Source organism: Phyllobates terribilis, unplaced genomic scaffold (assembly GCF_046119375.1).
Source record: "Phyllobates terribilis strain yellow unplaced genomic scaffold, ASM4611937v1 Scaffold_13__5_contigs__length_258822181, whole genome shotgun sequence".
In the NCBI taxonomy this organism is placed as follows: Eukaryota; Metazoa; Chordata; class Amphibia; order Anura; family Dendrobatidae; genus Phyllobates; species Phyllobates terribilis.
The window spans coordinates 211,558,057-211,573,763 of record NW_027362773.1 but is presented as its reverse complement, the minus strand read 5'-3'; the positions used below and the strand labels follow the sequence as shown (position 1 = coordinate 211,573,763).

General features: G+C 42.9%; 1 protein-coding gene across 3 annotated transcripts; it reads left to right on the top strand.

Moving 5' to 3' along the window:
- Nucleotides 1–497: 497 nt before the first annotated feature.
- On the top strand, nucleotides 498–14,568 carry DBNDD1 (dysbindin domain containing 1). Of its 3 annotated transcripts, none has more exons than XM_073659221.1 (4): nucleotides 498–761; nucleotides 12,729–12,881; nucleotides 13,334–13,474; nucleotides 14,349–14,568. In XM_073659221.1, exons 1-4 carry the CDS (start codon nucleotides 647–649, stop codon nucleotides 14,504–14,506), a joined length of 567 nt encoding a protein of 188 aa, XP_073515322.1. In that variant the 5' UTR covers nucleotides 498–646; the 3' UTR covers nucleotides 14,507–14,568. The 3 variants fall into 3 exon arrangements, with proteins under 3 accessions (XP_073515322.1, XP_073515321.1, XP_073515320.1); XM_073659219.1 differs by having other exon boundaries at nucleotides 561–745; XM_073659220.1 differs by lacking the exon at nucleotides 12,729–12,881 and having other exon boundaries at nucleotides 560–745.
- Nucleotides 14,569–15,707: the final 1,139 nt, after the last annotated feature.

The following is a 15,707-nucleotide window of genomic DNA, read 5'->3' as shown; positions in this document are numbered from 1 at the left end:
TGCCATAACTGTTCTATTGGCTGTCACCCAGCTTTTCCAGACCCTGATTGGCATGTCATAAGCCATAAAGCAATATCTGATATATCTTTAATGGCTGTCACTCAGCTTTCCCAGACCCTGATTGGCATGCTATAAGCCATAAAGCAATTTGTAATATATCTTTATTGGCTGTCACTCAGCTTTCCCAGACCCCGATTAACACATTATAACCCATGAAGTAATATGTAACATATCCCGCAAGTAAAAGATGTCATATTGATTATAACCCAGCTTTCCCATAAATAAATGAATGTATGTAATTTTAAGGATTATTGCAGGTAGCCAGCGCACCCGCCACAAGGTGCAGCTTATAGTCAGGTATTCTGTCTGCAGAGACCTGCAGCATCTGCTCTGATGGGGTTGACATCCTCAGCCAACCTCACCAGTCTGGGCTCCTTGCCAGTGGTCTCCTACATTGCACACTCATGCACACACACTCACAAGCTCTGACACCCTGAGACACATCCCAGCCCTCCCCTCTCACTCCCTCTGTCTGCTCATTTGCAATGCAAGGCTCAGTTATCAGTGAGGCTCCCAACTTGGGGATGTGTGTCTGTGGTGCAGATCCTCCAGCCTGCTGCTTGCTGCAGGGAGGAGGCTGTATCTGATGCTGCCCTATGCCCCATCTATTCCTGCTCAACAGAAGGAGGGTGCAACCCCTGATTCAGTATCTGGATGGAGCCCCAAAAAGGGCCTGGTCCCTCAGGTGAGTGACTGGCAAGGTTATGTGTCCAAGGAGCCAGGGGTGGTCCCTACTTTTGGGATCTGATGTCAGATGATTGTGTCTTGATGGGTCTGTAAAGTAGGGAGTTGGGATGCTGTGACTTGCAGTGTGTGGACAGTACTGCATTGCACTGGCAATATTAATGCACTGGGCATCCCAGCATCAAACATATGCTTTATATGGACCCTTAGCAGGTACATTATACCATATATATTACAGAAAAAAAACCATTTGCAAATATAATTGCATCCCCTCCTTATGCAAGTGTGAAATGATCCCTAGTCTCAGAGGTTTTATATGCATTAAGAAGTATTATCTATTGCAACAAAGTTTTAAATTAAAAGTGCAGAAGTTACAAGATGAAACTATGAATATAATGTAGACACAAAAAAATCACAATTTAGGCTTGGTGAAAGGGGAAGGGGCTAAAAACAGGACCCGGGAATGCTGAGTATTTTCTTTGTAGTAGCAGAAGGAGAACAGCTGCAGAAGAACTGTAATACAGTCCTGAAATTATGAGACAATCACATACACAGGGAGGGCGCAGACAGACACCAGCGATCCCCCCTCCAATAACCAGGCGCTTAGTTTAAGTTTGCAAAGCTGTAAAGCCATTGCTGTAATCCCCAGAGAAGAGCCTGGTAGACATCAGTAGAGCTGGGGTAGGCAGCATGGGGGAGGGGAAAGATGGGGTGCATAATCTAGGCTGATAATAAAAAAAACCTCTTCTTCCATTAATTGCATAGGGATCTAAATCTAAACTGAATTGCAGGAAATGTAGAAAATGCCATAATACCTAAGTACGTTGCAAGATTTATGTGCATCGTGGTCGTTTTGTCATTCTACATTTATATTTATTTTATTTTTATATATTTTTGCATTTTTATTTAGTGTTTTATATTTTTTATTTATTTTTTATTTATTTATTTTATTTAATTCATTTATGTATTTTGCATTTGTTTTCTTACCGAACCTTAAATGCCCCGTTGTTACCCGGCTTATTTTGCGTTATTTATTTATTTATTTTAATTAATTTCTGTATTTTGCATATGTTTTATTACCAAACCTTAAATGCCCCACCATTACCCGGCTTAGTTTCTGTTATTTATTTTAATTCATTTCTGTATTTTGCATATGTTTTATTACCGAACCTTAAATGCCCCACCATTACCCGACTTATTTTGTGTTATTTATTTTTTATGTATTATTTTTTTAAATTAATTTCTGTATTTTGCATTTGTTTTATTACTGAAACTTAAATGCCCCTACTTTACTCGGCTTATTTTGTGTTATTTGTTTATTTTTTTATTTTTATGTATTATTATTTTTAATTAATTTCTGTATTTTGCATTTGTTTTATTACCGAACCTTAAATGCCCCTCCTTTAACCATCTTATTTTGTGTTATTTATTTTTTATTATTTTTTACATTAATTTCTGTATTTTGCATTTGTTTTATTACAGAATTTTAAATCTCTCTCAGATACCCGGCTTATTTTGTGTTATTTATTTATTTATTTTTATTTATTTATCTTTTTAAATTAATTTTTGTATTTTCCATTTGGTTTATTACCGAACCTTAATTGCCCCTCTGATACCCTGCTTATTTTGTGTTATTTATTTATTATTTTATTTATTTTTTTAAATTCATTTCTGTATTTTGCATTTGGTTTATTACCCCTCCGTTACCCCGCTTTTCATATCTAAATGACAGGGCCCCGTAGCACTTGCCAGTCCCAATCACAATAACACAGGAAGCCTTATTATAATGAACGCTCTGTCTGCTGATACCAGTGGTAGCACAGCGGCGCTTGTCTCTGGAGGGTGGCATGTTGAGAGTCACATGGCATTTCATCTAAGTGTCATCACCCTCTGGGGAAAGCATCACCGCATCCATAAATCTCAGTAACTACTTGTGCCAAGTGCAGCATCAGTGCAAGTCATTGCTTTTAAGGATGGGTATCGATCATTGTCGCATTCACGAGTGAGGCAGGTTTGCATGGTGCTGAATGCAAATTATAGGTTTAACAGGCACTTATAGGGTTACTGCCTAAAGTCTATAGGATGCATTGTATGCTCGGTTACATATATACTGACATATGGCTTCCTCTCCCAGTGATGGAGAGTTACTATCCTGTTATTTCCTGCATTCTGCAAATCCTGGGGACACTTTTAGGCCCCTCCACATCCCTATATTTAGTACACAGCCCTTTTCCCTGGAGACTTCCTTTTCCCACAGGTTGTTTTTCCTATTATCTATTTATACTCCTATTATTTCCATAGTTCCCATGACCGTCTTACTTTTTTATGGACTGATATCATTCTAGATAGAAGGAGATCCACAATTGGAATAAAATCCACATTTGATGAAATCTTTACCCCAGGTGGATGTTTAGCTGTGGAACTACAAATCCCATTATGCAGGAAAGGGGCCGGTTGTTCACCATTGCTAAAGTCAATTTTATAAATAGTTTACAACTACAACCATGTTGTAATGCCACCATGCTCTTCGGGATATACTAGACATTTGGGGGGTCTGCTAAAGATGACTTTCCAAAGAAATCAGGATGATAGGGGGGATATAAGTTATAGTGACTGAGTTGGGCAAGGCTTTGGGTAATATATATGTCGGGGGGACTGCATTAATTGTCATACTCTACTGTATTGTTTAAAGGGTGGATTACAATAATAATCAATGGCCAAGTACCTGTCCAAATTTTGGGGGTCTTCTACTGAAGACTCAACTTCCTGCAAAATTTGGACCCCTGGATGGGAACTGTATATGACCGTATTGGCCATAAATTTATGGTACAAGACACGAAATGGATAAGTGATGTCAGAATATAGCGTTGAGCACTTCATCACATACATTATTAATTGCAGCCATTCTGCTCACTGACGTACGCTACAGGCCTTGTAATTCCATATACACTGCTCAAAAAAATAAAGGGAACACTCAAATAACACATCCTAGATCTGAATGAATTAAATATTCTCATTGAATACTTTGTTCTGTACAAAGTTGAATGTGCTGACAACAAAATCACACAAATCATCAATGGAAATCAAATTTATTAACCAATGGAGGCCTGCATTTGGAGTCACCCCCAAAATTAAAGTGGAAAAACACACTACAGGCTGATCCAACTTTCATGTAATGTCCTTTAAAACAAGTCAAAATGAGGCTCAGTATTGTGTGTGGCCTCCACGTGCCTGTATGACCTCCCTACAACGCCTGGGCATGCTCCTGATGAGGTTGCGGATAGTCTCCAGTGGGATCTCCTCCCAGACCTGGACTAAAGCATCCGCCAACTCCTGGACAGTCTGTGGTGCAACGTGACGTTGGTGGATGGAGCAAGACATGATGTCCTAGATGTGCTCAATCGGATTCAGGTCTGGGGAACGGGCGGGCCAGTCCATAGCTTCAATGCCTTCATCTTGCAGGAACTGCTGACACACTCCAGCCACATGAGGTCTGGCATTGTCCTGCATTAGGAGGAACCCAGGGCCAACCGTACCAGTATATGGTCTCACAAGGGGTCTGAGGATCTCATCTCGGTACCTAATGGCAGTCAGGCTACCTCTGGAGAGCACATGGAGGGCTGTGTGGCCCTCCAAAGAAATGCCACCCCACACCATTACCGACCCACTGCCAAACCGGTCATGCTGAAGGATGTTGCAGGCAGCAGATCGCTCTCCACGGCGTCTCCAGACTCTGTCACGTCTGTCACATATGCTCAGTGTGAATCTGCTTTCATCTGTGAAGAGCACAGGGCGCCAGTGGCGACTTTGCCAATCCTGGTGTTCTGTGGCAAATGCCAAGTGTCCTGCACGGTGTTGGGCTGTGAGCACAACCCCCATCTGTGGACATTTGGCCCTCATACCAGCCTCATGGAGTCGGTTTTATAACAGTTTGTGCAGACACATGCACATTTGTGGCCTGCTGGAGGTCATTTTGCAGGGCTCTGCCAGTGCTCCTCCTGTTCCTCCTTGCACAAAGGTGGAGGTAGCGGTCCTGCTGCTGGGTTGTTGTCCTCCTATGGCTCCCTCCACATCTCCTGGTGTACTGGTCTGTCTCTTGGTAGCGCCTCCAGCCCCTGGACACTACGCTGATAGACAGCAAACCTTCTTGCTCGCAATGATGTGCCATCCTGGATGAGCTGCATTACCTGAGCAACTTCTGTGGGTTGTAGAGTCCGTCTCATGCTACCACGAGTGTGAAAGCACAACAAACATTCAAAAGTGACCAAAACATCAGCCAGAAAGCATTGGTACTGAGATGTGGTCTGTGGTCCCCACCTGCAGAACCACTCCTTTATTGAGGGTATCTTGATAATTGCCAACAATTTCCATCTATTGTGTTAGGCGCCGGGCTGTTGCTGGATTCGAAATGGGTCCAGAACCTTCTATGGTCTCCTATTCTGGTCCAGCCGGGGTTGATGATGCTCAGCATCGCCATCAGCCTCAACACCTACCTGGTCCACGAGATGCACCGATTGTCTCTCGGGTATTTGTGCCTAGCAATGTTAAGCATAGGTTGCGGAGGGAGACAGGGCTCTTGGAGTCTAAGTCCAGGATTCGCCGCACTGAGCATGCCCGTGACCTGGCGGACCGTGATTGGTGGTTTGGCAAGCACCTGACCCGGTGACCTGGCACCGCCTGATTGGTCCACGGGTGGCATCACCAATGGTGCGACGGTGGGCAGGGCTTAGTCTTTAAAAGGCCCGCCTATAAACATGGTGGCGCGCTCTGATCATTGAGCAAGTGATGCTGTTGTGTGGACGACTGTGTTCCACTTAGTTTCCATAGGCAGGTGTAGTGGAAATAGGCAGGCTAGTGGAAATAGGCAGGTAGCTTCGTCTAGCAGTCTGGCTCTGCAAAAGGGGTCCGATAACACCCCGAGCAGCCTGCAGACGTCCTATCCACGGCTATCGCCTGTCAGCCACGTGGAGTAGTACCCTTCAGTCCGGTAGCACGCCGGCTGGAGGCACGTGTACCCGTCGGCGTAGTCACACACGCATCCTAGTTCCGCCAGTGTAGTCCCTGTGCTGTAACAGGACTACAGATAGTTTTTCACCGCATATCTCTTGTGCTGCTAACGGAGATAGTGCGAATTGCTATACCCGTTCCTGTGTGCAGTAACACGGAAGGGTTTATCATTTAAGTTGGTTGCTTTCCTTTTCACCCGGAAAGTGTTCGGCAGCAGTCCACCAGGCTGCATCGCGGACCCCGGGGTCAGTTGCGTTCCATTATAATAAAGTTGTTTGCAACCGTCCTCCTAACAATTGTCTATTCCATTTGCACAACAGCATGTGCAATTGATTGTCAATCAGTGTTGCTTCCTAAGTGGATAGTTTGATTTGACAGAAGTTTGATTTACTTGGAGTTATATTCTGTTGTTTAAGTGTTCCCTTTATTTTTTTGAGCATTGTTTATTCTTAAAGGGGTTTTCTACTTAGAGGGGTAGCGTAAAGGATCGACCATCTCTTCAATCACATGGGGCTCTTTTCAGATCTGTGCTGTACTGTGGCTCTGTATGGCATCTGATTTTTTTCGCATCAGATATAAGACGAAAATTGTGCATCCTTTCTCCCTTTTTCACATGCAGATTCAGTTAGTGAAAAACATAGTTCTTCTGCACAACCCCATTGAATAACATTGATCTGAGTGCGATCCATTTTTTTTTTAATGGAAGTCAATCAGACCAAAAATATGGTCGTGTGCACTAATAGGGTGATACCTTCCAAACTTGGAAATGTCTTTTTAACGGGGTTGTTCATCCCACAGGATATTGATGACCTAATCCACACAATAGATCATCAATATGACAATACTGACATATTGCACTATATATAGTTTAGTATATACTTTGCAAGTAAGGGGAACAGGTAAAGCTTTACTACCATGGCTGTGTGCAGTGCTGGGTGCAGGTGACATTGATGTGATCCCTGCTCATCAGCAGTAGGGACTTGGACTGGCACTAATAGGAAGCTGCAGATTGAAGATAGGGGAGGGAGGGTTTGGGTGGGATTTGGGTGGGGTTTTGAGTGGGTGTGGTAGGTGCTGGTTACAGGCCACTGCCATGCATGATGGAACCTGTTGTAATAGAGCACAGGAAGTCAGGGAAGAGAAAGTTATCTATGTCTGCCTCAGAGCTGCAGCCAGCAAAGAGGAAAAGCATGATAACAGGTAAAGACTACTAAAATAAGAGTATAAATATCATTAGAGACACATAGGAGCAAAATTTATATATATATATATATATATATATATATATATATATATATATATATATACAGTACAGACCAAAAGTTTGGACACACCTTCTCATTTAAAGATTTTTCTGTATTTTCATGACTTTGAAAATTGTACATTCACACTGAAGGCATCAAAACTATGAATTAACACATGTGGAATTATATACTTAACACAAAAGTGTGAAACAACTGAAAATATGTCTTATATTCTAGGTTCTTCAAAGTAGCCACCTTTTGCTTTGATGACTGCTTTGCACACTCTTGGCATTCTCTTGATGAGCTTCAAGAGGTAGTCACCGGAAATGGTCTTCCAACAATCTTGAAGGAGTTCCCAGAGATGCTTAGCACTGGTTGGCCCTTTTGCCTTCACTCTGCGGTCCAGCTCACCCCAAACCATCTCGATTGGGTTCAGGTCTGGTGACTGTGGAGGCCAGGTCATCTGGTGTAGCACCCCATCACTCTCTTTCTTGGTCAAATAGCCCTTACACAGCCTGGAGGTGTGTTTGGGGTCATTGTCCTGTTGAAAAATAAATGATGGTCGAATTAAACGCAAACCGGATGGAATAGCATGCCGCTGCATGTTGCTGTGGTAGCCATGCTGGTTCAGTATGCCTTCAATTTTGAATAAATCCCCAACCGTGTCACCAGCAAAGCACCCCCACACCATCATACCTCCCCCTCCATGCTTCACGGTGGGAACCAGGCATGTAGAGTCCATCCTTTCACCTTTTCTGCAACGCACAGACACGGTGGTTGGAACCAAAGATCTCAAATTTGAACTCATCAGACCAAAGCACAGATTTCCACTGGTCTAATGTTCATTCCTTATGTTCTTTAGCCCAAACAAGTCTCTTCTGCTTGTTGCCTGTCCTTAGCAGTGGTTTCCTAGCAGCTATTTTACCATGAAGGCTTGCTGCACAAAGTCTCCTCTTAACAGTTGTTGTTTAGATGTGTCTGCTGCTAGAACTCTGTGTGGCATTGACCTGGCCTCTAATCTGAGACGCTGTTAACCTGCGATTTCTGAGGCTGGTGACTCGGATAAACTTATCCTCAGAAGCAGAGGTGACTCTTGGTCTTCCTTTCCTGGGGTGGTCCTCATGTGAGCCAGTTTCTTTGTAGCGCTTGATGGTTTTAGCAACTGCACTTGAGGACACTTTCAAAGTTTGCCCAATTTCTCGCACTGACTGACCTTCATTTCTTAAAGTAATGATGGCCATTCGTTTTTCTTTATTTAGCTGCTTTTTTCTTGCCATAATACAAATTCTAACAGTCTATTCAGTAGGACTATCAGCTGTGTATCCACCTGACTTCTGCACAACACAACTGATGGTCCCAACCCCATTTATAAGGCTAGAAATCCCACTTATTAAACCTGACAGGGCACACCTGTGAAGTGAAGACTATTTCCGGTGACTACCTCTTGAAGCTCATCAAGAGAATGCCAAGAGTGTGCAAAGCAGTCATCAAAGCAAAAGGTGGCTACTTTGAAGAACCTAGAATATAAGACATATTTTCAGTTGTTTCACACTTTTTTGTTAAGTATATAATTCCACATGCGTTAATTCATAGTTTTGATGCCTTCAGTGTGAATGTACAATTTTCAAAGTCATGAAAATACAGAAAAATCTTTAAATGAGAAGGTGTGTCCAAACTTTTGGTCTGTACAGTATATATATATATATATATATATATATATAAAAAAATCAGTTATGGTAATGGGTAACCCCTTTAACCCTCCATTGGGCACACCTCTGACACTCCGTAGTTCCGGTGCCGTGCACCTGACAGGCACAGGTTAGAAAACCGCCTAGAATATCTAATTATCTCAATTTCTGAGCTCGAAAAGTAATCAGTGACCTTCATATGGACATATTAAAAAACAGTACACAAAATGAGATGCAAAAAAAAACATTTAATAACCATAAATGTAATAAAACAAAAAGCCAAATTTCACAACTACCTCCAAACAGCCTCCAGTTTTCAGGACATAGATTAAAATTAGGAAAAAAAATTAATTGTAAGGCACTTAGATGCTACTGGAGTCAAGTTCTCACCGATTCAGCAGAAGAAACACATTGGCAGAGATAAAAACAAGGGTGGCAGATCATATTATCATATCAGAGATTATTATGATTACGTGTTCGGGCGCAATGTGCCTGAGAAGCCATTTCTAAGAAAACCCTATTATTTGTAGGAAAACCCTACTTATTTCTACGAAATATCCACAAACTTTGCATTATTCATTCATAAAACAAGCAAAATAATTAATTGTGATGAAAAAAAACCCAGAAAGTACGAACCATCAAAAGTGAGAAGCTTCAGACGCAATAGCCTGAGAGGCTACAGGGGTCACACAAGGACGGCGGTAAAACTGAGTGGGGGGATTTCGAGCGGCACCTAAAGATAGGAAGGTACTGGGAAGGGCGAGATCCCCTGCCGCCTTGTAGAGAAGGGGGGAACAAAAATGTGTGCGCCTATTGCACCTGACTCAGGGTTAAGGCAGATAATTGAGCACAATATCAAGCACATCTGGTCTTCTTCAATCCCCAAAAAATACCAGAAAGTCAACTCGTTTCCCTAGATAAGTACAAAGTTCTCCAGCTCCCGTAGATTGGCTGTGAAGATCCTCGGCACGAAAGGTAAAAGCCCCTGCTTGGCAGACAAAGCAAATGACAGTATCCAGCTGTTTGGATATAAAACGTCAGAAATGTATTAGTACAGATTAAAATGTTACAGGTACACTAAAAATACTGCTTCAGGGTAAAAACCGACACGTTTCGGACATAGAACTGTCATGGTATGTCTGAAACGTGTCGGTTTGTGCCTCAATGCAATATTTTTTTAATGTCCCTGGAACCTACTAAGCTGTACTAATAAATTGATGACATTTGCTTTGTCTGCAACTCATTCCCCAACCCTGTGCATGTGTATGATGGTGGTGGGGAATGTACTGGTTATATTAAAAGGGTCCAAAAAATCATAGAAATAGTTAAATAGTTGGGAGTCCTTCGTTCATGATTCTCATCTCTAGAGCTGAAAGAGCGTTTCAACCCATTTGTTTGTATGGGCAATACTTGGTGTCCCCTCTGGAGGCGCTGCAGGGAAATTGAGCATTTATTGCCAACAGTAGTTGGGATTTTCCAAAATGGAGAATCCCTTTAACTGCAAAACTTGAAGGAATGGCTCTAGGGGGTATATAAAAATAATAATATTAATATAGAATACTTTCTTGTGATCATGGCCTGCACTCTTGCTACAGATCCATTAATTACAAGTTAATTTTAGGTAAGGTACTTGGAGAATAGGCCATAACATGGTAATTACAGCGTGTACCCAGCCTCAGGGCTCGTCGACACAGTTGAGTTAGACTGTGGAAAGTTCCATGACAAACTTAATGTTCCCAGTGGTTTGTGTTTGACTTGTGTTTTTACTATAACGTTCACTGGGAAAGTTTATGCTGTAACTAAACTTTTGCACACAGATGATTATACTGCATTAAAAGAGCTTTCAATTAATCTGTTCCTAGTCAAAACCCATGAGCACAATGCTAAAAGGTAATCGTAACCACTGAGTCGACTCTTCAAACTTTTTTTTTTTACATTTTCGGATTTAATTCTCTTATATCTCATTTCAAAATACATTATAAATGAGAGTCTTCTGTGCCACAGTGATGATGTCTTTGATCATGTCCAGCATTAAAAAAATTGCCAGGAGCCATTTACAGCCTGGGCTGGGCAGTAATACCCATGATTTGGCATTTTTTTTCTGTATAGTGAGAATTAATTGGCAAGAGATTTCAGAAAATATTACCTGTTGAAATGTAATATGGCCTTGATTATTTCCAACAATGTCTACCATTATCTAGATCACTGGTCCCCGACCTATGACTGTCCCTAATAACGGAAATTAATAAATATGTCAATAATAGTATCCATATCTAGCTAATATAAAATGCTCCATATTATGATGATGACCATCGTGGGAGCAATAATGCCCACTAAGATGAATAGTGGCATTAGGTCAGGGATGTCAAACTCAAAAAAACACACAGAGGGCCAAAATGAAAAACTTGGACAAAGTCGCGGGCCACCAGTATACAGTATAATGGGCCCCACATAGTCCTCCATACAGTATAATGGGCCCTACATAGTCCTCCATGCAGGATAATGGTCCCTACATAGTCCTCCATGCAGAATAATGGGCCCCACATAGTACTCCATACAGTATAATGGGCCCCACATAGTCCTCCATACTGAATAATGGGCCCTACATAGTCCTCCATGCAGAATAATGGGCCCAACATAGTCCTCCATACTGAATAATGGGCCTCACATATTCTTCCATACAGTATAATGGACCCCACATAGTCCTCCATAAAATATAATGGCCAACACATAGTCCTCCATACAGTATAATGGGCCCCACATAGTACTCCATACAGTATAATGGTCCCAACATACTCCTCCATACAGAATAATGGCCCCACATAGTCTTCCATACAGAATAATTTACCCCACATTGTCCTCCATACAGAATAATGGCCCCATATAGTCCTCCATACAGAATAATGGTCCCCACATAGTCCTCCATACAGAATAATGGCCCCACATAGTCCTCCATACAGAATAATGGTCCCCACATAGTCCTGCATACAGTATAATGGTCCCCACATAGTCCTCCATACTAAATAATGGCCCCACATAGTCCACCATACAGAATAATGGCCCCACATAGTCCTCCATACAGAATAATAGGCCCCACATAGTCCTCCGTGCAGAATAATGGGCCCCACATAGTCCTCCATACAGAATAATGGCCCCACATAGTCCTCCATACAGAATAATGGCCCCACATAGTCCTCCATACAGAATAATGGTCCCCACATAGTCCTCCATACAAAATAATGGCCCCACATAGTCCACCATACAGAATAATAGCCCCACATAGTCCTCCATACAGAATAATAGCCTCACATAGTCCACCATATAGAATAATAGTCCCACATAGTCCACCACACAGAATAATAACCACACATAGTCCTCGATACAGAATATTGGTTCCCACATGGTCCACATAGGGGTGGTGGTTCTGGTATGATGGGCCAAATAAAACCACCCTGCGGGCCAGATTTTGCCCACTGGCCAGAGTATGACATATATGCATTAGATCGTCAGGGATCGTGACAGTACAGGTCCAATATAGGTCTGGATTTTGTAAATGCCCATCTTCCATGGTCCATCGTAATGGAGGCCATTTTTATATACCATAAAGGCGTCTTATGTAATTACTCTGGAGCAGGAAGGCTTTATGTTGGGTTGACCCAATTATTCCCCAATAGATGTCTCGCATCCAAGGGGTCGATCTGCTCTTTAAAGCCTGGGAATGGGCACATCTGTGAGCTGGGTGCTCTTTGCAACAAAAAAAGGGTCCTATTTTGCTTGTGGGGCCCTTTCTACTCTGCGTTTGATATATTCTTGCCATACCATGTTAATATAAGGGTAAGGTATATCCTGCTAATCTTATCGTTCTCCTGGGTGGCACTTGATCATTAATGAATGGAAAGGTAGGAGAGACATAGATTGTGTGTCTTCTGCACCGTGGAACCACAGTGCAAACATTACAACACAATTTTACCTGAAATTTAGAATTTACAGACAATATGGTAAAACTGATCTACCACTAGTAACACATGCTATTCTTCCTACGCAGAGCGGACCAGAGAATCAGCGAGTGAGGTTGGCTCTCACCCTGGTGCCCCTGCTGAGGTGACTGTAAAAGAACCTCAACAACCTATTGTGGCTGAGGAGGAATTAGGAGTCCTGGCTCCTACGACAAGCCTCCTGCAAGTCACAGAAAGAAGACGTGAGTATCTCCACCCTATTGGGTGAGCCAAATTGTCCTACCACCAGGACCATTCATTATTCTAACCAGAGATCACGGTCCTGGGATGCCCAATATGGTGCCAAATATTTCCAGCGACTTGTAAAGATCTCTTCTAAGATAGGTGGTCACGTCGTAGATATTTCTCACTTGTTTTGAAACTACAACTCCTATCATGGGTGTATCAGTTGTAGTTTTGCAAAGGTCATAGGCACTGGTTGGGAAACCGTGCTTTAAAGCTACGCCCCTGGGTGTCTGTCTATCTATCTTCTAGGTTAGGAAGTTTTGCAATGGCCAGAACCAAAATTAATGCACTCCTTAAAATATAACCTCTGTGTATGCAAATCCCTATGCATATGAAGCTTTTTGTGAGTTCCTTCCAAATTGCACTTTTCCACAATTTCCACACAATGTCCTTCTTTTTCTTTCTGTAGAACCACTAAGCAGCGTCTCCTCTCTTGAAGTGCACTTTGATCTGCTGGATCTGACAGAGCTCACAGATATGTCTGACCAGGAACTGGCAGAAGTGTTTGCCGACTCAGATGATGAAAACCTGCACAATGATCCCCCTCCAGGTATGTGATGAGGAGTGCTGCGGTGAAAATCAAATTTCATGGAGGGAAATTGGTAGAGTTTGACGCTACATAATCCATGATGCAGTTCTAAGGTCCTGTCGCCACCAACTTCTCTGAAATAGCTGGTTCCAAAGGGCTGATGGCATGTATGGATCACTCTTAGAGTAGAGTATCATAAAGGCAGCTCATACAACAGCTTTGGGGTCCCTGAAGACAGCGGGGCCCGCCCAGGGTGATTCCCACCCTACAATATTATTGTAAGGAATTAAGCCAAAGATTTTCGATAGTAGATGGGGGAAATAACACATAGTCTTCCTGGCTTGGTGAGTTGGGTTGTTGTACACAAGAAGAGGTCCATTTTAGTCATAGCTGTGGGCATCCACAAAATGCCTTTTGACCCCCCAATCAAAACATCCAAACTACAGTAGATGTTTTGGTTCAATTGTGCATGTTAGAAGTGTTTATCGGTATCACATGTCCGATATTCACTGGACCATGATGTCCAGGCCAGCCGAGAGTCCTCCAACTTGAACTCAACCTCCTCATAGTCATATATTAGGCTGTGGAGTTTGGGTCAAGACTTATTGTTTTTTAAACTTTGCACCCCCTTTAAATTCTGCAACAGGAATGGTAAGAGAATAGAAAGCTGGGAAATTGAGCAGATTAAGATTAATGACCACTATTCCAGACACGCCGGCTCTATCCCAGGGCTAATCAGCCTTTCATAAAACCATTCCAGTCGGAGTGTGAGCGTGTCCTGAATGTCTATGATGTTATTTCCACTCTCACGACCTTGTTCAGGGATCAGGGACATTGCTCGGGTTCCATATAAAGGGGGATTCCTTCTTTTATGATATCACTTTCTCACACGCAGGTCTGCAATTACCTCCACTTCCCAGAGCCGGGTATCTGCGTTCTCCGTCTTGGACTCGGTCAAGAGCTGAAAGGGAGAAGAAACATCTCAGCGACTCAGAGCTGCAAGGAGGACTGCTGAACACGTACCTCGCTGCAGAGAGATCCAAAGAGAACTAACAATAGGAAAGCCTTTACCCCACACCCCACCCACCCAAGATGGTCCCTGCTGCCCTCCAAATCATCCATATCAGGGATTGGACCATAGAAAGTGCCAAGACCATAGCTTGCAAAACTGCATTAACCAACTCAATAGGGACCATCTTAGTACTGCTACTACCTTCTGGGGTGATAGACGGGGCCTGCTCAGCACATGCAACTCAGTAGAGTCTTAGTTTGGGACTTGGTAGAAACCTATCAGTCATGGAGCTTGGATGGACATCATCTACTCATAAGACTGAAGAAGGACTGGAGACTTGGTAGAAGCAGAGTACCTGGAATGTAGGATGCCAGAACACTACCAGCTGTAGAATGAATATATTGGAGAGCCCCAGTATAGTAGCCATGACAGACTGCCATTCAGTCCATGTAGAGGTCCTACCTGGTGCTCGGAGATGCTTGGGACTCTACCTTGGGCAGTACCAGCACTTGTTAATGAGTTACCAGCTGCTACATGAATGTACAATGAATGAGGAAGAGAGGGGGACATTTTCGGAGCAGACTCCAATTAACATAACGTCTTTCATAAGCACAGAATGTCCCTCCCCCCTTTCGCCGCCTTAAAGTCCACCTCCATCCACATCACTCATGGGGGTCACCAAACCCTTTACTGTGGAGCACTTTGATGGGGAGTTGCAGTGCACAAGCCCTTCATTTATCATGTAGTTGTTCCATCGTCTCGCAGAAGCAGCGTTACAATGTGTGTGTTTTCCGGTGACCACTTTTGTTTTGTTACTTTTGGTGACACTTTTGCACTTTATGATGATGTGGCTGCACCCCACAGCATTGGGATTTTAGCCCCCGCGAGGGCTTTTCTGGCACTTAAGGGTTGTCATGATAGTTACAAATTGGTTCTGTTGCTCGCGACATGATGCATTAAAATCTTCCTGAGCCACATGAATGATGACTAAGTCTCCTAATTATCCACAACTAAGTACACCTGTGGTGTATGCGGCCTTAGGATAGTTACATACTTGGCACATTTTTTTCACATTGGCATAGACTCACCCTTCTTTTCTAAGGTCACTCCCTTTCTTGAACCATTCCCGCCGGGGCTAAGTCTTATGAGTGTTGCCTTGTGGTAGGTTTCTGCAGTTCCAGCTCTTCAGAGAGGTCAGGAGATCTCTTCTTTTTTCCCAGGAGACTTGCCACCTTTTCAGAG